At 42.0% G+C, this 22,389-nt stretch overlaps 2 protein-coding genes across 6 annotated transcripts; both read right to left on the reverse strand.

Annotated features, from left to right (window-relative positions):
* Nucleotides 1–463: 463 nt before the first annotated feature.
* Nucleotides 464–6,639, reverse strand: eef1a1a (eukaryotic translation elongation factor 1 alpha 1a). 5 transcript variants are annotated; one of them, XM_040138760.1, is made up of 8 exons: nt 6,564–6,639; nt 4,582–4,762; nt 4,054–4,233; nt 3,303–3,599; nt 2,546–2,696; nt 2,070–2,326; nt 1,421–1,655; nt 464–1,275 (listed from the first exon to the last, which is right to left on the reverse strand). In XM_040138760.1, exons 2-8 carry the CDS (start codon nt 4,723–4,725, stop codon nt 1,151–1,153), a joined length of 1,389 nt encoding a protein of 462 aa, XP_039994694.1. In that variant the 5' UTR covers nt 4,726–4,762; nt 6,564–6,639; the 3' UTR covers nt 464–1,150. The 5 variants fall into 5 exon arrangements, with proteins under 5 accessions (XP_039994694.1, XP_039994690.1, XP_039994691.1 ...); XM_040138756.1 differs by lacking the exon at nt 6,564–6,639 and adding an exon at nt 6,136–6,202; XM_040138757.1 differs by lacking the exon at nt 6,564–6,639 and adding an exon at nt 6,136–6,192 and having other exon boundaries at nt 4,582–4,765.
* A 912-nt stretch (nt 6,640–7,551) lies between these two features.
* On the reverse strand, nt 7,552–21,121 carry slc17a5 (solute carrier family 17 member 5). The gene is made up of 11 exons (XM_040139557.1): nt 20,920–21,121; nt 18,004–18,200; nt 16,640–16,873; nt 16,281–16,368; nt 15,704–15,790; nt 14,595–14,713; nt 13,066–13,227; nt 12,447–12,579; nt 12,148–12,295; nt 11,564–11,654; nt 7,552–9,971 (listed from the first exon to the last, which is right to left on the reverse strand). Exons 1-11 carry the CDS (start codon nt 21,002–21,004, stop codon nt 9,834–9,836), a joined length of 1,482 nt encoding a protein of 493 aa, XP_039995491.1. The 5' UTR covers nt 21,005–21,121; the 3' UTR covers nt 7,552–9,833.
* Between the last annotated feature and the right edge of the window lie 1,268 nt (nt 21,122–22,389).

A 22,389-nucleotide genomic window follows, 5' to 3' on the forward strand; every position in this document is an offset into this window, starting at 1 on the left:
GTTGAAAATAGCATTATTACATTGTTGAATTTATTAAAGTAAAGCGGTAGAAATGTATTATTTATTACTGTACAGTTTATCCACCCTTGTTTTTCTCCGGCGTGTATTTGGGGGCTGGCCTTGATTTGTTCGTGTCAACCACGCCTCCGGCCATTATGGGAGACCCTGCTTTTTAATTGACTACCAGTTTTTATTTCAGGAAATATAGTAGTTCCCGTGATAGATTTAAGAGCTGAGTGTGTTCTAAATATGGCTTTATATGATACAATTGCTACTTTATTCCTATACCAGCTACGTAGCTATATCTTGTGGAGAAAAGTGTGTATTGTAAGGATGCTGATTTTTGTCAGACTTGTTTTCTAGGACTGGAAAGTTCAAGGCATCTGTTTCCCTGTCACTTATTTGACAGGGCAAGAAAATGAATGAATGAAGCCCACAAACCAACATTTTGGTTGAAACATGTTTAATGTTGCAAAGAGGCTCATGCCTTCTCACAATAAGGTGCAGTAGTTTATGCCAATTTAAACTTCTCCAGTGCAAGTGCAAAGTTAGCAAAACACCAATCAAAGTGCTTCAAGAATCAACAGGTGGTCTGCTTCGGAGTCCCTTGGAAAGGACATATTTGGACCATTAGTTTTAAGTGCCTTTTTAAAGCTTAAACACAACAAATCACTAAGTTATACTAATATACTACTCATAAGAACATAGTTTTAACTTCTTGCCATAGGCTCCTACAGAGCACCACGTAGTTGCAAACAAACACTAAAAGCAAGACAACACATACCATCAAAAGAGACCAGTACCTGCACTCCAGAGAGCTAGAGAGGTGATAAATTACAGTACCTCTAATTGTTCAATGTCTCAATATCACTGAAAGGTATTGCCATGAACTAAATCAACAGGACACATTTAAAACAATCTTTTTGATACTACATTGTACGAAATGGTAATCTAACCACTGAAATAGTCAGGAGTACCGCCTCATGAACTAAAGATCTAAATGTTTTTCTTTCCTTCGAATGCTTTTGCGATGCATTGTGATGATTAACCAGTCTTTGATTATTAGGTTGAAACAGCCAATTGTATGATGGAGTTGGATGGCCGATGTCCTGCCCTGGGAGACCTTGAGGTCGGCAGAGTAGCACAACATTCATTTGTTCCTCTGGGCCTTCTGGGCTGACTTGGTAATTTTACCAGTGGTGGAGACCTTCTTCTCCACACCCTTAATCACGCCGACAGCCACAGTCTGACGCATGTCACGCACCGCAAAACGACCTGCAGGGTGAAGAGGGGTTGAGATGGACATTTTAGGTGATAGCGCCATTTGGCATGACTTTGTCGATCTAAAAAGCCTTCGATGGAGGGATAGTTTGCTGGGAAGCTGTTGCAATTCAACAGATCCTTTTTCACCTGAACTTACCCAGTGGAGGGTATTCAGAGAAGCTCTCAACGCACATTGGCTTGCCAGGAATCATATCCACAATCGCAGCATCTCCAGACTTGAGGGATTTGGGGTTGTCCTCCAGCTTCTTGCCAGAGCGGCGATCAATCTTTTCCTTTAGCTCGGCAAACTTGCAGGCGATGTGAGCAGTGTGACAGTCCAGCACAGGAGCATAACCAGCACTGATCTGGCCTGGGTGATTAAGGATGATCACCTACAAAGCAAAGGGACAACATGGATGGCCTATTAATAATAAGATTATTTCCTTCACTGTTCACCACAAAGATGTGACTTGCATCATGTTCAGCAATTATTGATGTGATAGTGTGTCTTATGAGACCTTCACCTTGTGCCAATCAAAATGAAACAAATCTACACTGGGTGTCTTGTGTGGTAGAAATTTTTAGTTTGTCATTCCCACTTTTAGACAAACTTGGAATGTAGCACAATGACTCAATTGTTAAATTAAGATTCAAAGATTGCTTTCTCTTGATATGAATGTATTTTGATGCTTCGTAACTTTAAAACATTTCTCAAGGCTAAAAATAGTTCAGACTTAAGACTGAGCTGAATGTGTTCAATCATGCTCGTGTTTAATTTCTGAAAATAGATCCCTTTCTTTGTCTACCTGAGCAGTGAAGTTGGCAGCTTCCTGTGGTGGATCATTCTTGCTATCACCGGCCACATTGCCACGGCGAATGTCCTTGACAGACACATTCTTGACGTTAAAGCCCACGTTGTCGCCGGGAAGAGCTTCAGTCAGCGCCTCATGGTGCATCTCCACAGACTTCACCTCAGTAGTCACATTGACGGGGGCAAAAGTCACCACCATGCCAGGCTTTAGTATGCCCGTTTCCACGCGTCCTACAGGCACTGTTCCAATACCTGAGAAAGAGAAGGTCGGCACAGAGAACATACAATGAAAGACATTAAAGTCAACATAAAGGTAGATCAGTCCCGTAATGAAAAAATAACCCTCTGATAAACGCTCTGACCAAGACATAGTACATATGCCGTGTTTTGAGAGGTTATTTTACCAAAACACGATCCCCTATTCTAACAGGGTTGAGACTTTATCTGTGTCTTAATCAGTGTATTACATGCCTCCTATCTTGTAGACATCCTGCAGGGGCAGACGTAGAGGTTTGTCTGTTGGACGGGTGGGAGGCTGGATAGCGTCCAGAGCCTCTAGTAGAGTGGTCCCTGACGCATTGCCTTCTTTCCTATTTATTTTCCACCCCTTAAACCAAGTCATCTAGAAAAGGAGAAAATAATGCACCGTATTAAACATTTTTTAGTTGTAAGCTGCGATAATCGTAGAGGTGAACAACCCTTTGGATTCTCTGTCATTTTTTTTTTGAGCTGCAGTTACAGCCTTACTCGGCCTGCTATGACCAGTAGTCTGTAGTGGCTAATGTTCGCTAATATAAGCAATGTCAGTTGCTGTGTAACTGACACTACTGAGTCAGTTTTCTGACTTAATGGCTCTAACGAATCTGTGCTACTGTTAAACTACATTTAGCATTTACTATTATTCAGTAAGTGACACGTGTGGCGACTGTGGTCCCTGTTGAGCAAAAGTCACCAAGAGCGGCTTTAAATATGTAACACAAGGGAACTAATATGGTTATTGCAAGGGAACTAATATGGTTATTGCCAGGGAAAGAGAAGAGGGTTACTGAAGCTATTTAGCTGGTCTGATTATTGTAGTCAGATCTACAGTCACAGCAACTGGTTAACCTTGGAGCTACAGCTTCCCGTTCCAGGAACCATCCATACAAACTAGTATTCACATTCAAGGCTGCATGCGTTTTATTGATGCTAATAGCATTTCTGTTACTGTTCTGTGTGTTCTACTTACATTGGGGCTGGGCTCAAGCATGTTGTCTCCATTCCAGCCTGAAATGGGCACAAAGGCAACGGTGTCCGGATTGTAGCCAATCTTCTTGATGTAGGTGCTCACTTCCTTCACAATTTCCTCATAACGTTTCTGGCTGTAGTTTGGCTCAGTGGAGTCCATCTTGTTGATGCCCACAATGAGCTGCTTTACTCCCAGAGTGTAGGCCAGCAGGGCATGCTCACGGGTTTGTCCATTCTTGGAAATACCTGCCTCAAACTCTCCCACACCAGCTGCCACAATCAGTACAGCACAATCTGCCTGAAGATACAGTAGATCAAATATTAGTACTATTGGTGCACAGAAGCTTTGAACATTGTGCTCAAAAATTTTGAAAGTTTCGATGTAATATTAATAATATAAATCAAGATGTGTAATGTCTTCCTAAAGTTAAAAATCGGATCCAACATTTATTTGATATCAGTTCTGAGTTGGCATTTTTAACAATTACAAAATGAAATACAACAATATAAACAACTTATACTGTTCACCAGGCATCTGGTGAATTAACTTGCTGCCAACTTACTGGATGTAGTTTATTCTGACTTTTGTGGCTACTTGTAATATTATTTACCAAGGAATAAAAGCCTGTTCTTCCGTTACCCTTGGGACAAGTCACAATAGACAAGCGTGTTGGTTAAATGCAACATGCATTATCGTAGAGTGGCACACGCCGTATGCACACAGCGTAGCCGAGCGCTCTCATGTGACAGACCTGTGAGGTCCCAGTGATCATGTTCTTGATGAAGTCCCTGTGCCCGGGGGCGTCGATGATGGTCACATAGTACTTGCTGGTTTCAAACTTCCACAGTGAGATGTCGATGGTAATGCCACGCTCCCTTTCTGCCTTCAGCTTGTCCAGCACCCAGGCGTACTTGAACGACCCCTTCCCCATCTGAGAAATAATTAAGAGATCAAGAAATTTAATATTTTCATTTTTAAAATACTTCTGTATGTATTTTTTTGTTTTTTGTTTTATATATCTGCTGTGTTTTTATGACAAGCAGCTCATAGCATGACCTTAAAACACTTCAAGGTTTTCTACTTAGTCGTTGACCTAATGACGTTACTTAGGTCATAGCGATGAGGCAGTACTACTGTGTATTTTTCTATACTGTTGATTCCTATTTTTTCATAGTCAATATGGCTTTCATCTTATGGTCAGAGGGACGGGAGTCCTGATCTTGAGGAAAGACATTAGCTGATTCAAGAAGGCATCTTCCTCTTGCCAGCATCTCCTTACCTCAGCAGCTTCCTTTTCAAACTTCTCGATGGTTCTCTTGTCTATGCCCCCGCACTTGTAGATCAGGTGGCCTGTGGTGGTGGACTTGCCAGAGTCCACATGGCCAATCACAACGATGTTGATGTGGAGTTTCTCCTTTCCCATGGTGACTGGAGATGGCTGAAGTCACGAGACAGACTGTCTGCTAAAGCCAGGGTTAAGTTACAGTTAGTACGTCATACAGATGGTTCGCCGGGCTGCAAACGGTGACCTGTCGTGCACTAGTTGTTGTGATTGACGGATATTAAAATGTTTTTGCGTGAGCAGCAAAATAATCTTTGAGGGTGGAAAAAAACAAATGATAGAGCGTTACTGTTAGGGAGGCTATTGCATTTGGTAATTTACCACTCTGATGGAATGGGCATTGCAAGATTAAGCAGCTGGAGAGTCAGCAGAAGTATTGCAGTGCTGGATAAAAACACTGGTAGAGTGCTAATGCCTCCCCCGAGTGACTGGCGCAGAAAGAATTTGGAAGGACATTAAAATGCTCTGCAAGGAAGGAGACATTAAGCAATTTTGTGTGGTTCGTCCGGCCTTAAACAGGCTGACTGTATTGTCTGTTTGGTTCTAGATGTGTTTAACTGGCAATAGGTGTTTTCGTAAGCGGGGTGTCTCAGAAGATTAGGGGTGATATCAATGGCCACTGAAATGCGCCAAGCTCAAAGCCCTCTGCCCCTCCTGCTCTCTCTTCCTCCATCCATCCATCCACGTCCCTGCTCTGCTGTCCCTCTGCTCACTGACACATCAACACAGCAAGGCTCAGGATGGTTCCTCCCCAGCACCGTTCGCTTTTCACTCCGAGCCGGAATCCACCATTTTGTCAGGTCCCGTCCACTGACAGCGGAGCAGCCATTTCTCAGACACCGCAATGCACTGCACACAGGTTAACGCAGGGCAGCGTACACACCGTTGTCAACCCCGCGCGGGTGTCACGGCGACGAGCCTGAATATGAAGATTCACGCACGCACTTACAAAGTTTCCTGAGTGAGGATTTGTGATGTTTTTGTCTGAACCTGCCTTTTACCGAGTAGAAAGGGCCGGTCGCTTAACTCCGACTGGAACCCGAAAGCCCACCTGACCTTAGCCAGACTCGTTCAGGTGAACCCGGCGGCCCGGGCAAAATAACCAGTTCCGCGCGCTTGTTCCACTCGCCCGTCGCCTGTAACGTCGCGACGGCTGCCGCAGTGCGCCTCTGTGCACAAGAGATGACGGTGCCCGACGAGTCGGCGCGGCCACTGCGGTAAATCTTAAGAGTCCGAGGGGATTTCACGGAAATGTCAAGCCTCCGCCATGTTCGATCATCTGCCCGCTTACTGACGCCAGGGTATACGCGTATTAACTGCCGGTCGTCTGCCCTCTTTTCCGCATCACAACAGTATTCCCGAGACGCACGGCCCCGGAGACGGAGCCGCAAAAAAGGAAAAACGCTCAACTCATCTCCCTGATTAGAATTAAACAAAAACAAAAACAAACGAAATTCCCCTCGGTGAATGATTTCCTGCACTGTGTCGTACCTGAGAGCTGGCCGGTGTCAGGTTGGCTGCGGGACCGGACAGGCTGAGGAGAGACGCTGAGCCGTTTATAGCGCACGGGACGGGGGGGGGGGGGGGTTGCGTAATTGCGCGCACCCGCTGCTGCTGCTGCTGCTGCTGCTGCTGCTGCACGGCATCCCAACGAAGGGACCAGGAGAAGTTCCCGCACGCGAGTTTACCGTGGGACACGGCTGCCGGCGAGGCATCCCCAGAGGGGACGAGCGTGTTCAAGTCCGCGCTCGGAAACGCGAGAGTCGCGACAGATTTCGGCGACTGGCGCGAATAAAAACTCGCGCTACGAGCCGCGGGATTGCGTCCAGCGGTGGATGTGGGTCAGCATAGAGATGGTCGGGAGTTTTTTTTTAAACGGAGGGGAACAAATGAAGCGCGCAGCAGGTCGGAGCGTTCACCTTTCCGGACGCTCCCTCGGTGGATTAGAATGAGCCCCGGTGGCCTCGACTTCTTCCCGGCGCGTCCGTCTGCCCGTGATCACGAGATATGCAGAGCTGCTGAGAGACGGCAGGCAGGCAAATAACGAAACAGAGTTATCCGCAGTTTTTAAACACGCAGCAGTTATGAAATAATGCCGGAGCTCCGATTCGGCTCTCTCTCATCCTGTGATGCACTTTACAGGGATATTATTAAATGTTTGAAGGTCACCTCCCGTAATCGCATCAAGCATTTCTAACAAACACCTGTCCCTCAGGAAGGTCATGTTTTTCCAGGAGCAGGCCATATTGGGGATGTTTCGTCCGGGGATGTGACCGGGTAGAGAATTCTATCGGCTGTGTGCGCTGTAGATGAGGTTAATAACCAACGGGGGGGGGGGGTCCTCCTGCCTGGAGCTGCCAAGGGATTGAGGCTGAGCAACTAGATGTCTCTCTTTTCTTACTATGTATCTCCGTCAGCTGTTTTTGGTTTTCCCAACCCTAAACTCCAACAAACCTTAGTGGGAAGCGCTTTGTTTTACTTTATTTCAGAGTAATTTTTACAGTAAGGTTTTAATAGATTTTTTTTTTTCTTTCTTTAAATGTCCAAGCAAATAGGGTTAAGTCACTGAAAACTAACTACTCTGACTGACAGGCATATTGATTCTTTTCATTAGGAAGTACTACTTCAGTAGTTCATTCATTTGGATTTCCACAAATAAGGAAGTTGCATAAGGCTAGTGCGAGAGTATATATTTAAGTTAAAAAATATTCCAGACTAACTGACTAGGTTAAAGAGTTTATCATCAAAACGTTAACTTGATCTTCTCCTGCACTTTTTCATCAGAGCGTCAAAGAACTGCAATAATGAAAAGCACACGGTTCCTTTGGTTAGTTGAAAGTCTGTGACAGTGGCTATATAATAATATTAAATAATTTCACAATAATAATGAAATAACCCGACACAATATCAGATTTGAGTATAGCTGTATATGATGTTTTTACAATACATGAGTGATTTAAGACTTCAGTGTTTCCAGAGTGAAAGTTTACAATGATTAAACTGTCGGTACAGTGTTTGTGTGTATACGCACAGACACACACATACATATATATAAGCATATCATTCAAATGTCCCTTTAGTTTCTGTATGTAGACATGAATGTAAAACTGAAATAAGAAAAAGCAGTAAACAAAAGGAATCCCTTATGAAAAAAATGAGTCAACAGTCCTTCATTGTCTGATCCCTTTAGAGCTAATGTAATAAGGCACAAGTGCATTTCATCTTAAATTCGGGTGATGGTGCTACTTGTTGACAAAAAATTCCAACCAAGACAAAATGTTTACCTTGTGGCTTAGTTTTGATTTGCCCCTCTGTAGTCATTATGTATAAAGGTAAACGTATGTATAGTATTATATACAAGTGAACGGAAAGTGCAAACCTAATAGAAAAATTATCTTTAATCAACTGGTCGCATTGATAAAAAGCCAATACTAGGAGGTGGTGACTATTGTGGGTGACTACTACATATTTTGAGTTATTAACCATGCTAATTGAAATGTATTTTAAAAATGTATAAGTCAGTTGACATTTAAAAACTGACAACACAAGTCTTATGTAGTAGATAAATGTATAACAACGTAAATAAACATCCTTTCCAATCCTTGTATGACACAAGATACCTGAGAACTGGCACAGAAAGTGTAAATCCTGTGAATAAAAGTAAGGCTGTGTCCAACGGGAACCTCTTTAAAGCACTTTTTCTTTCCCTTCATTAGAAAGGCACCGACAGCTAAGCATCTTGTTAGTGTTACAGATTGGAAACATCATGGCCCGTACTTTCCATACGCATTAGTTAAAGGCTGCTACTATAATAAAAGAGGTGCCTGGTGGACATAACCTGAAAAGACTACATATAATTTACACATAAAATCCCTTAACTGCACCATATGACCGGTAAATACAAGAAAATGGCGGGTTTGCAATCGCATGAAAGACATAGCTTTAAAATCATTTTAAGTAGGCTTCACTTTTAAGGCATTTTCCCAAACAAGTGTTTGTGCGTGCTGTGCAGTCACAATATTTTCTCAAAAAAGACCTTGCCCAATGTGTGTGTCTAGTTTGGGATGACATGTTTGTTATTTATGGGGCAAACCTTTTAAATATCTAAAAGCAACACTTACTGGCACTTTCGGGTCACAAATTAAAGGGAAAACCAACATAAAGTGTCTTAGTAAGGTGTTGGGCCACCACGGGCTGCCAGAACCGCTTCAGTGCACCCTGGGATTGATTCTACAAGTCTCTGGAGCAATTACTGGAGGGTTGAACACCATTTTTCCAAAAGATATTCCCTCGTTTGGGGTCTTGATGATGGTGGTGGAGGACGCTGTCTAACACATCGGTCCAAAACGCCCCATAGTTGTTCATCTGGGTTGAGATGTGGTGACTGCGGAGGCCGTAGCGTATGGTTCAAGTCATTGTCATACTCATCCAACCATTCACTGACCCCCTCCTGCCCTATGGATTGGGGCGTTGTCATCCTGCATCTCCACTCATTTTTCATTTTTACTCATTTGGGTTGCAAAGTAGCAAATAATGTTATCCCAAACTAAACGCTATACAAAAGTTAAAGCAGAACTGCTCTGGATGCAGAAATAACAATTGAGCCTAGCAAGTTGGCTCACTGGTAAACCTGAATATCAGACAGTAACAACATTGGGCTTGTTTGTCTTTCACAGCCTGTTTATGATGGTATTCATCGTGCTTGACAGTCAACAAGCCCTTGAAACCTGTAGTTAGCCAAGCTGATCTTTCAAGTTGAAACTAGCCATATAGCCTATAGCTATTTAACTAACTAGCTACATTTTTCTTGTTTCTATTATTGGTAAGACTACTTGACTTCATACTAAGAAGCCTTTGATACTTCCCGGATACTTTGGCTCTGCTTAATTATTATTTTTTCCCTCCAAAGCATTACTGCTTAACTAAAAGTGCAATATACTTTTTTCACTACTGTAACCTCAGGTTTTATCTGTGAACAGACTTTAAGTACCCACATTCACAGTAGAGAATGTCCCTTGAAGGTAACATGGCTGTTACTCACTGTTATTTTAGCCGTGCTTTGAGAACTTTCAGCACAGCTGGAGCACATCTCCCGATGAAATTACCCATTGAATAAGCCCATGGTTGAGATATGTCAGATGGACAAATCTCAATCATCAAATGGATAAGTCTGTCACTTGTCTTCTGCCTCAGTCTCCATGAGAGTAGGAAGTGTGGACAGCCCAGGGCTGCACTGTTCCTCGGCCAAACAGAGTGTAGAGCGACGCTCCGAGCAGGTTGATGGCAGCAGCAATGTAGAAGACAGTCTGCCATTCTTCTATAGTGTTCTAGAGGACAGTCAGCACAGTTAACAATTAGTATTGAAATTTAAAAAAAAAAAAAAAAGGTTTAGCCCTCATTGGATTAGCGTGTAAATGATTTAGCTCATTATCCGGTGCATTCTGTGAAACATCTGCATCGGATAATGATGTTTACTAAAATCACTGGTGCCCTGGAAGTCATACAACTGTTCAGGGCCAACATCTCAAAATGTGTTACTTCCTGGTTTAACAAAAGAAAACCTGAAGTTTCAGTTTGAAAATATATTCAAAACACTCCTAAATGGTAATCATGCATCTTAAAGGGAAAAACTCTGTCTAATTATTTGTTTTTGATACACAATTATTACAAATCACAAGACATCCTAAAGATCAATATTGATTTTCCAGACTGATCATCCAAACCTGAATCCAAACATTGGCCTTCTGGAGGGGCCGGGCAGGCACAACAGAAATTCTCCCTGGTAACAAATCATTAATCTGCAAATTTGAATATTGGGGTAGAAATGTTGAACTTGACACAACAGTATGCAACGTCATGTTGGGTCATGTTAAGACTGTCCGAAAAGCACAACCTTGATTTGAAATGGTATGTTCAGGTAACCAGTTTGAATTTAAAAGATTGTGATGGGTTGATTTATTTTTATCTTCGCCTGGTTTGCCATGGGTGTTGATCTGAATGACCACAGTTAGTTACTCCTGGTTATTTGATAGATAAGCTGTTCAACACACTATGGGATGTGATGTCATGTTCAGACCATCCAAACAAAAAGAACACTGATTAGAAATTGTATCTTTAGGTAACCAGTTAGAAGAATTTAAAAATGCACAAATTGGATTATTAACTTAGTTTAATCTTCACCTGGTTGCCATGGATGACGGTGTGAATGACAAATAAACTGTCTTTAACTGTGTGGGGAGGGCCTAAGCCCCAAATCTATACACTGTTTACGCTATGTAGAGTTTATCAAAACAGCAGTGACTGCATGGAGTCCTGTCTTCCAATACAGTTTTGAACATTCACATAAAGGTGAATGATACTTTAGTGACCAAAGTTTTTTTTTTTTTTTACACTGTAGTGCCACTATCCTCATCACATACGAAATAACAATGAAGCAAGGTATCATGGCAAATGTGATGGCCATCATCATTCCAGACAAAAACATTCAACTACAGCTGTGTTGTTTTTATTGTTTTTTTTACTGTATACAGGAGTATGGGTGCCTCCTGGTGGCCATAGTAACATTAACATGCTAACTCTGTCCTAGACATGACATGGAGCATCAGACTGGACACCCAAGGTACGGATACCATCTGTTTAGGCAGTGACACTGCAGGTCAGGACACCCGAGGTGACCCCTGTTAGTACGTAAGCAGCAGCATATTACATCCTAAAAACTTAACTATGCAAACTTTATCTGCTGCCCGTGCAGCACCATGGCTGGCATGAAGCTATAAGAGGTACTGTTTAGGGGTGTAATCATCATTTATATCGAATCTAGACTTGAATCTTGACCTCTGAAAAACAAATCACTTAAGTTTAAGTCAAAGCCACTCTGCAGACTGGTTAATTAGAGTGTGAGGTTACACGTGTCTCTTACTTGTTTGGTGAGGGCTCTTGCTATGACTGGTCCCACCATGCCAGGAATGGTGGCAAAGGTGTTGGTGATTCCCAGCAGAATGCCAGCGTACCTATGAAGATAAACACGTACTTTGTTAAATGTGACAAGTATGTATTGGCTTGCGAAACTCACTGCAGTAATTATTGTGTACGTGTAACAGCGTAACACATATATTATTAGGTTTAAGACGAATAAACTTCATGCGGCTACACCTGCCGGAGACCCTTTACTAAATGTTTCAAAGCTTTTAAGAAAGTACTTCTACATTCATCTCTGTTTCATAACTCTGAATATATTTTTATGAAGAAATACTCTGCATACACCCAGGATGTATGATTCGAAAAAAATCATCGTCTTGATCACAAGAAGATTACATACAATGTTACAGCGCTAAAAAAATTCAGGTTCTTAAAGTCTGAAGCTAAAATTGCAATCTAGGGTTAGAAAGTTTCTTCTGGCACTACTGCATCTTTTACATTTAACGTCACAAGACCTGGTTTTATTCTGAAAATGTTATAATATTTCCAGATATTAGTTGAGTGATAGAGAGGAGTCATTCTTACGAAGGAGCAATGTCAAGGTGGTTGATGTTGAAGCCAGACGCCGACACCCCACCCAGAGAGGAGGAGATGGTGAGGAAGGTAACAGCCAAGGTGTAATTACAGCCTGTATATCCTGCTGCCACCAGGAAGACCGCCGGCCCGATCATACCTACAGAACAAACACAATTACAGTGAAAATCTCTTAACAATAGTTAGACATGGCACATTGATCGATTGTCCAAGTCAAGATCCCGTAGTCGGTTTTACAAACCAAAATAACCGAATCCTTGATTCAGCGGTGAGGTATTGGCATTCCTTACCAACAAGGGAGAAGGACTTCCTGACAGTGACTGTTGGGCACTGGCGGGTTTCCCGCAGGTAATCGGCAAACTGGCCGCTCAGAACAGCGAACACGGCGCAGCCCATGTAAGGCAGAGCTGACAGCATACCATTCTGTTGTGGACAGAAGGAGGAACCAGCACATCATGTGTTTATGTATTTTTATGATTACATATAATATGCATTCCAAGGATTTTTCTTTTGATTATTGTTCCCAGTTTGGTTTATCTATTTGCAGTTAGGTACATAAGTATTTGGACAGTGACACAATTTAGGAGATAGCCACCTGCATCTCCTTTGTCTATTAATACTTCATTTACATACATTATTGTTCTTATCGTACACATACTGACAGTTTTTTTTTTTTAAGAACATCCAAAGAATCACCATTCACATCTGGACTTACCAGTACACTGATTTTGTAGTAATATTAACCTTAAGTTGTTTATACATTCTCAATGAAAAATTCTGAACAAAAACTGTTTGCAAAGATGCATGGCAATGAACATACAGTCGGATTGTATGTTCAGTTTGATCACATTTTGAGCCCATATTTGACTCTTCCTATTAGTGTTTGCCTGCATGTGATGTTGACCTCACCTGCTGTATGCTGAATCCCAATATGTCACTCATGTACGTTGGCAGCAGGGTGAGAAGGGTGTAGAAGGTCCAGTTGTAGGAGAAGTGAGCCACAACGATGGCCCACAGCGGTCTGGATGTCACTATGGCTCGCCAGGGGATGTAGCCCGCAGATGTGGACAGCTGGGCCACATGGGGAGGACACCGGGAACAGATTGATTAGGAAGTCGTTGATTAATACATCCACCCTTGACTAATAAATAAAAAAATAAACTAAACTAAATGTTTTGTTAACTAGAAGAGGTATGACAAGACAGCTACTTTTCAGTGTGAGAATAACTTGGATTGATTTTTTTTTTTTTTTTTTGCCCACTATTTTACCATCCACTTTATCCAGCTGTGCAGTTATTTTGCATTGAATATATATTCACAAAGTACATAAATACCATATATAAATACCAGTAGGATCCGTTGTTACTTAATTACCTCTGCTGAATAAATAGAAACAGACCTTACAGAAGAGGACAGTGTTTGTTGCATAAGCCTCTACCTCTCCTCTACTGCGTTTAGTGGTTGTTTTATTTCTAGCGTTAGCTGTTTCTCCCTCTGTTTGTCAATACGTTTTCTTCTTTAATGTTGTGTTCTTGTTTGTTTTCATATAATAAACACTTTTTTTTCCTCTGTTGATCTGTCATACAGCCATCAATTGTGTGTGTGTATCCAGAGTCATATTCACACATCTGATGACTCAGTGTAAAAAGTTAAACATTATACTCATGTACTATATACCTCCATAATCTCTCAAACATTTTAGGGACCAAGAGTTTTCAATAGAGAAGTCATACGTTCTGGTGGCTTTCAGTTTGCATAGAAACAGAGGACGGACTGATAGCAGAGTTCACGTCTCAGCTGAAACGATGAACACCGCATTAGCGTTCACGATCTCTGAACATGTACAGTATTTAGGGCAGCTTTGCTTCTGAATGTCATAATAAAATGCAGACCCTTGGGGAGTGTTATTACCCAACAGCCGAGTAAGACAGAGAAGAGAAGAAAATGCTGCAATACACTGAGATTACATAACACTAGTATCAGATACTGGAGCGGAAATGCCTGCTACTGACTTGACAACAGATTAAAGAAGAGCACATCATAGTTTAAAATGGTAATTAGGGATAATCTACCATTACACATTAATAACAGCTATATATTCTGTGTTTTCTTCTGTCTGTCAATATTTTTAATATTCCACTTTGTCTCTTTCGTGGATTGTATATTATTTTACACTGTAACTAAACATATGACCTAATTAAAAAAAAAAATGAAAACAAAAGGAAAATTATTTTTTATCAAATAGATTTAAGAAACTGCACTAAAGCATTTGGGAATTTCAGATTATGACTCTCTCTGGGGAAAAATGTTCAAGACAGTAGACAAGTCAAGATCTACCCGTACATACATATCAGTTACAACCTTCCATAAACCTATGAAACCTGTTCTTTGTTGGTTTTTTTTTAAATTAGGACGTGTAGTCTGGTTACTGGTGTTACCTCGTTCTTAAGTGAGGTGGTGATGTAGAGTCTCTCCCGCTCTGATATCCGTGGGTGAGTGTTTGGACTGTCAAAGACGAGAAAGGCCCACAAGATGAACCACACTAGGCCAACAAAACCTGGACACACACAAACAGACACAAGACTCATTTTACTATAAATGAAGACTGGTGGTCAACATTTATGCAGCATAAATCCTCCATCACATGAAAGATTGTATGTAGCCAGCAGATGTGCAACATATCAGAAAATACTGGATTTTTGTTGTCTTGTTTCCTGAAACTGAACTAAGGGCTGAGCAACTTATTACTTCTACTTTACTTATATCCACTGAGAACAACAGATGTGTCTAACATCTGTTCAGTGGTTTGAGACGGAGCTAAATGAAAGCAGTTCAGACAAGCAAGTTAAAAAAAAAGAAAAAAAAAAAAAGAGTAGGACCTCTGCAGTGGTTCCATCTGTAAACCCTTTCTCTTCAACTTCAACTATCTAAATCATTGGTTCCAGAGACCAAAGAGGAACAAAGGAACAGACCCTGGAAACAGCTCTTCTGAAGAGTGAAGAGTGGTGGTGGATCAGCGTTAAAGGGGAAAAATAAACACTATGACTAATCAGTGGAGAGGCCACTTGAGTTCAGACAGATACGCAAGAACTCTGAACTGTGCATTTTCCCCATCTGACAAGATTAGAGGCACCATCTGCAATGTCAGTTCAATAAAGCAGTTTTTCATAAATACAGAGTTCCAAGTGTTGCTATGATGTGAGGTTTCCATTACTTATCCTTTCCAGCAACTTCATAGCCTAAAACCTAGCGAAGCGTTTTCTAACTGATGCATTAATGCATCATACGTGTGAAAAAGAAGGTTACAAGAATTCCTGCCTGGGCATACAACAAAATGTTTACAGGCTGCTGTGCTAAGTAGCTAACAGTTGATGCTCATCAATTCCTAAAAGGAAATCCAGGAGATGTGTTAAATCACTCACTAAAATAAAATTAGACTTATCAGACTGAGGGAAAGTTAGAACACCACAACTCCTACAACACAGGCTGGATTTCTCCCTTCAAAACGGTCGGCTAATGACTGGGTGGGCCACCCCAGGCATATTACCAAATACATAGAAGACGTAGGTCCAGTCAAGGTAGAAGCAGATTTCGCCAGACAGTGGAAGAGATATAACCGTCCCCAGCTGGGCTCCTGGGATGGAAGAGAAAATACAAACATCTGTATCCCACAGCTGTCTGAATGCACATAGTGAAACTACTGAATGATGAATACACAGACAGAAGATGATGATGAGGCGGCTAGACTTATAAATCCAGTTTCACAATAGATAAATCTAAGGCTGTAATTGGTCATTTTTTTCACTTTTTTATTCTTTTTTTTTTTTTTTGTATGGCAGTTTCTGTACTGAAAAATTAATCAGTTCTATAGTAGGCAATGTTCAATGGCTTCAAACTGTCTATTTTGTCAGTACAACAGTTCATCACATCTTCGAATCCTCACATTACAGAAGTGGCAACCAGTGAATATTGATTTGCCTGATTAATCATTTATCAAAATTGTTGTTAATTAATTTTCAGGCGGTCCAAAAAGCTACTGTTCTGCGTAAACGGGAACATGTTTAGCTGGAAATAATTTTCCACTGTGTCTACATCGTACATCGTACTGTGTCTCTGTGTCTTACCTATGTAGGAAATGGTGAGCAGTCGGCTCCTCTCCAGCGGCGGGGCCCACGCTGCCCACATGGTGTACATTGCAGGAAATGTGACTCCCTGAAGACAAACACAACAAGAACATGCACAGGAGTGCACAAATGACACTCAAATACAACCAATCATACACTTATTATATTAGTTTGTACGGCTGTGTCTTCAACTCCATTAAGAGTAATTATTAACACTCACTTGACTACGGGAGCTCACACATACATTTTAATACTGCTATCTGAAGGTAAATAAAGCTAATTCTACATATAACTGCAGTACAGTTTATGTTTATGGTACAAACAACAAGGGGTGCAAAAATAATTTAAACTTCCCCTACCTCTCCTATCCCCTCCAGAGCCCTGACAGCGATGAGGTAGCTTGCACCCAGGTCAGCAGCCACAGGCGTGAGCAGTGTAAAAACCACAGTTCCCAGGATTCCAAAGCCCATCAGCCACTTTGGTCCAAAGCGGCCAGCCAGGTAGCCCCCAGGGATCTGTGTCAGGATGTAGCCGTAGAAGAAGGAGCCCAGGATCCAGCCCTGTGTCTCGGAGTCCCAGTCGTACACACTGGCCTGTGAGGTGGGCGTTTTGAACAACATTAGGATTTAAGGTAGATCAAATATTATGAAGCCTTGATAAAGGCTGGAGACAATGCTTCTGGTTGTTCGGCTGTACCTGTGCATGTGGTTTTTTTTTTTATGTATACCTCTCATCTTCTCTCTACCTTTATGTTTCTCTTTAAACAATTCTCTCTCTCTCTTTTTTTTGGAAGCACTGACGTCCACCTCCAACAGGTAGTTTGTAAACGTGACCAAAGCTGCACCCGACACACACTTAAGTGCAGTGAGTATAGCCAAGATTTCAGTTGTGGATCGTGTCCTAGTCAGCACGGCTTGTCAATAGTAATACAGGGTAAACCGACTTTGACCATGATATCTTGAAGAGAGTTCAATGCGGGAGAGTTGACTGTTGTTATGTACTGAGTTATACACTCCATTGGTGCGATGGTGTGTAAATCAAAACAGATCGCATTCCAGTAACCGGTGACTTTATCTGAGCATGGTGGCCCAGTTTACACGCTGTAATTCACCATACCAGATGAAAAACTAAGAAACAGCAACATTTATGCATCAGTTCAGAACACCGTTTGTCCCTGAGTCATTTTTTCCAAGGCGGACAAACTGCCGAATATCAGATGTCGGCTCCAGCCTCCTGATTCATTTAATCTTGACATTTATAGGTGTTTTTCCATGGACGGTAGACAGACACGGGAAAACATGGCTGCAGCATTAACCATTGTTTTCCAAAGGTCAACTTGAAGCCCTGTCAGTGAGTACTGGTGTGATCACCTGGGCTCTTTCAGCCTTCGATTCTTTAACAGAGCAATAAGTTTCTAAATCTCCGCCAAGGAACACACACCAAAAAAAACAACGAGTGAAATTAAATACTGATAGCCTAACTTCTTGTCAAAATGATTCGCTGACTTGATTTTTCAGTTTTTTAGGGGTTGGGGAGTCTTTTCATTCAACAATTTCAGTTATACAGTGCTGCTTGAATTCCACTGGCATTGTTGTAACTTGGGAAAATGGGAAAAGTGGGATTAAACCGTGCCAGCACAAAACAGTTCAGTCTGCTTAATCCCTGCCATTTTGCGTATTGGAATCGCATGGTCTTACTCGGCCGCAGAGATGTTCTTGCTCACCGTGTGGTTGTGCTTGGGCCGTGCAGGGCTGGCATGAGCAGGGCACACTGAGCTGCTGTGGTTGGCGCTGGATTGGTGGGTGTTGTTAAGCATGTCCACCATCTCCACGCTGAGGTTCACTCGCAGGGCGTAGACCACAAAGAAGCCATAGGAGGAGAGCAAGGCCAGGCCATAGCGGGATGAACAGCATGCTGGAGCTACGGCGTGAGGAGAGAGAGAGAGAGAGAGAGAGAGAGAGATAACGGCAATGACGACCTGTGCTGTAGTTACCAGTTGTAATTCACAATATGGAAAATTTACCAAGGAATATTATCTGAAGTGAGTGTCTGTTGAAATAAAAGGTAACATTTAACCTAATTCGAGTATAGTTACTGTATCTCTTCTGTACTTCTTGTCTGTAAAGGGCATCAGAAGAGTCTTTTCCTTTTTTCATTTTTAACCTGAAAATGAATCTGACACTTTTTGGAAACAAAGTCTTTCTTGCTCCTGCGTTTACCTGTCTTTACTTTTCTGCTTGTTTATTCACTGCATATAGGCCATGGAGTGTAGAACTGCAACGATTGGTCGATCAACAGAACATTAAGCGACAGGTATTTTAGGATTAATCGAGAGCTTGTTTTAGTCACTTTTCAAGTGAAAATGCCCAAAATACTCTGGTTCCAGCTTCTCAGATGTGAGAATTTACTGCTTTTCTTTATGATAGAATGATGGTAAACTGAACGTCTTTGGGTTTTGACTGTTGGCTGCACAAAATAAGGTATTTGAAACCGTAACCTTGGACTGTGGGAAATTATAACAGGTAACTTTCACAATTTCACATGAGATTTTATGGACCGAAGCATTAATCAGTAAATCGAAAAAACAACTGGAAGATTAACTGCCACCCTAACTGAGTGCAACTTACACTGGGCTACTATGAATCCATCTATCTACAATTTTCTTGATCACCAAAAGTAATTGCCTGTCACAAGTTCTGAAATACATAACAGCAAGATAATTAGTAATATAAACTGAAAATGTCTAATATATCAACTAGAGCTGCAATGATTTAGTTGATTAATAGATTCGTCAGTCTACAAAAAATAAAATTACCAACTATTACTACTATTTTGATAATCGATTGATCATTTAAATCATTTTTCAAGCAAAACTGCAACAAAAGCAACAAAAATTCTCAAATGTGAGATTTTTTGTTGCTTCTTCTCGTCTGAATCTACAGTGGATTTAATACCTTTGGGTTTTGGACTATCAGTTAAGACAGGACAAGAATTGAGAAAATAATTATTGGATTTATTGGTAATGAAAATAATTGTTAGTTGAAGCCATAATATCAACATGATCACTTTTTTTTTGTCGTTTGGCTGAACAAGTAGTCATTTCAGCACTCTACGTCTCCAGGTTCATTTCATAGCTAAACTTTAGTGCCTGATAAATCTTTGGATTTTGCATAATGTGCAACTACTCTCTGATATCACTGTCATCATGGAAAACACTGCTACTCCTGTATTTTGCTCATGTTTAAGCTGGAAAGCACCTCCTCCCTCAGTCTGTACATAAAAGACGATGGCACATCAACCTGCAGTGTCTTTGTCAAGCGGGTTGCCGTGTTTGCTTTGCTTAAACACGAGGGACAGCTGTCCTGCTGGATTGTCAGTAAACTGTTACGCAAACACACACTGCTCGTCTGAGCTGCAACTTTAACATCTTGACTTTTCATGACTTTTAAGCTTCATTTTCATCGAACCGGCTCTAGGCGTGTAAACAGGACATGACTCGTAGCTCAGGTAGGCCTGTCCTGTGACATGAGCTCAGGGCAAATGTCCCTAAACTCGTGACACAGGTTAGTTAAGACGTCAGCGTGTGTACAAAAGCACAGGGCAGGTGTGGAGAATGCCACGAAAAGCCATTTTCATGCAGCTCTACCTCGGCTGACAGGCCCCGCGCGGTTCAAGAAAAGCTTTTTAGTAAATTATTTAGCTGATAGTTATGGTATATTGACGGTTACTGTAAAAGCCATCATGATTAACTTAAGTTTCGCGTGTAGGCTGGTGCACAGGAGACGGACACGACATGAACACCTGCACGCCCTGTTGTTTTTAATACAACACAACAGCCAGTGGTGAAAAGTAACAAAGTGCATTTACTCAAGTACGTTACTTGAGCACAACTCTGAGGCTCAAGTAACTTCACTTGGGAATCCATTTTACACTATTCCATACGTAAAGCTGCCACCGTGCCATACTTTAGGCCCTGCTCCGTTACATTTCAGAGGGAAATGTTTGACTTTTTACTCCACTATATTTATTAAGAATATTCAGATTCAGACTTTTACACACAATGCACACGATCAGTTTACAAGACACGGTGCTTTGTAATGGATTGAAGTACCCAACTGTATATGACATAGTTAAAAATGATCTCCACCTCTACCAACTACACCACTGAGTACCACTTATGCTATTAACACATAACTAATAATGAGCCAGGGACATTCTGCATGATGGCCATTTTTACTTTTGTTACTTGATGTCTATGTCGCCGCTGGTACTTCTGTCCTTCTACTTGACAACTTCTGGGTGCATGCATATTTTTTTTAAAGTGTGGTATTACTACTTTTACCCAAGCGAACTATTTCACCGTTGACAACAGCCCTGCAAAAGTGGCGGCTGTGTAACCGAGGCTTTAAACACCATGGTTTAGCTCACTGTGGACTCGTCCTCTCGGCCACTTTCTAGGCGCCTCAGTCGTGTTGCACTAGACCGCATTATACTGTGCGGGTGTTTGTGTTGTCGTGACTGCCGAACGGCGAACCCGTTTTTTCCTCCCCCGGTGAAACGTCGACAAAACAGCGCGGATTCGAGACGAACCGCGGCGAACGCTACGGTTAGCCACGGAGCTAGCTTTTGTGGTGTTCACCTCTGTGCACTTTATCTCCGCGTCCCTGGTGAAGCAGCGGTGTGTCCTGCCCGTCCCCCTCCGCGTCCGACTCGTACCGCTCCATTTTTTTTTTTTTTAATTCATTTATTTTTTTGGTCAGTGAATGGCTGAACAGCGGGGGGGTCTACAGCATCACAAACTCAACCCGACAACGGCGGCGGCAGCAGCGGCGGCGGCGGCGTTAGCGGCAGCAGCAGTGAGCTAACTTCCCGTCGCCGGAGCCTCCAGTCAGCTGAGCTCAGCGCCCGCTGACGGCCGTCACGTTGCGTGTGACGCAGCCGGAAAAGGTCTGCGACTTGTTTGCCCGGGGTTTAGTCTCCAGGTAACACACAATAACAACAACAACAACAACAACAACAAAGTGTAGAAAAACCACAGGGGTGAACACCGATTGCAATGTTATTTACGTGGTGGCTTTGAAAGAAAATTTGACTTTCGGTGATGCTCCTATAGACGTTTCAAGTCTCTCTAAGGGGCCCTGGATGTTTCGTGTCTTCGGGGGAGGGGGGGCTACATATGGAGCACCCTCTAGCCTTTATAATAAATGGAAATAAGCCCAGCTATGCCTTATGACCAGTGCATGGACAGCGCTTGATCGTTGTACACGTTTCTCTCCCATTGGATGATGTGTCTAGGTTCAAGTGAAGATAACCCATTAAAGTTCTTTGTCTCAAGAAACACTATAAAACATGACTGTAAGACCTTTTCTCTTGAGAGACTCTCCTTTGGCTTCTGGTGGTAAGGTTTGTTTGTCTCCTATATTGTAACTTACAATACATTTCACTTCTGAGGTGTATGTTTATATATGTAGAGCAGTGTTTATAGAGGCCCTAGGTCAAAGGTCCTCAGAGGGTGCCTCACAGTTTGGGAAAGGAAGTTTATGCTTTGTGATCGAAACCATACGTTAGTGACAGTTTTTAGGAAAACAACTGCCTTATTTAAGAGTCGGTAGTCAAGACTGATTTTCAGAGTGGTTCATCGGCTTCACACCCTCTCACAAGCAGATCTGCAGATGCTTGACTTGACGCTGTTCTTCTTTGTATTAAACCTTTATATGCAATCAAGACAGTGCCAGCGGAGTCTCCTTCATCCTCTTCACATCATCAACACCATCAAATAAACTACACTTCAACCCCCTCATTGTCTTGGTGTGTTCAGTTGTGTTTTGGTTTTGTTTTTTTTTTGTATAAGATCTTCCACAACTTGGCTAGTGGTGGAGGAAGTGTTCACATCCTCCACTTAAGTAAAAGTGCCAACACAACGCTCTAAAAGTACCCCAGTACAAGTAAAAGTACTGCATTTAAAAGTAAGAGTGCAAAAGTATCAGAGACATGTACTTAAAGTATCACACGCAAGAGCACTCATTCTGCAGGGTTAAAAAAAAAAAAGGCACCTGTGACAGACATATTGTTAAATTCAATTCATTTCAAAATGCTTTATTCAGACAAT

Source organism: Xiphias gladius, chromosome 11 (assembly GCF_016859285.1).
Source record: "Xiphias gladius isolate SHS-SW01 ecotype Sanya breed wild chromosome 11, ASM1685928v1, whole genome shotgun sequence".
In the NCBI taxonomy this organism is placed as follows: domain Eukaryota; kingdom Metazoa; phylum Chordata; class Actinopteri; order Istiophoriformes; family Xiphiidae; genus Xiphias; species Xiphias gladius.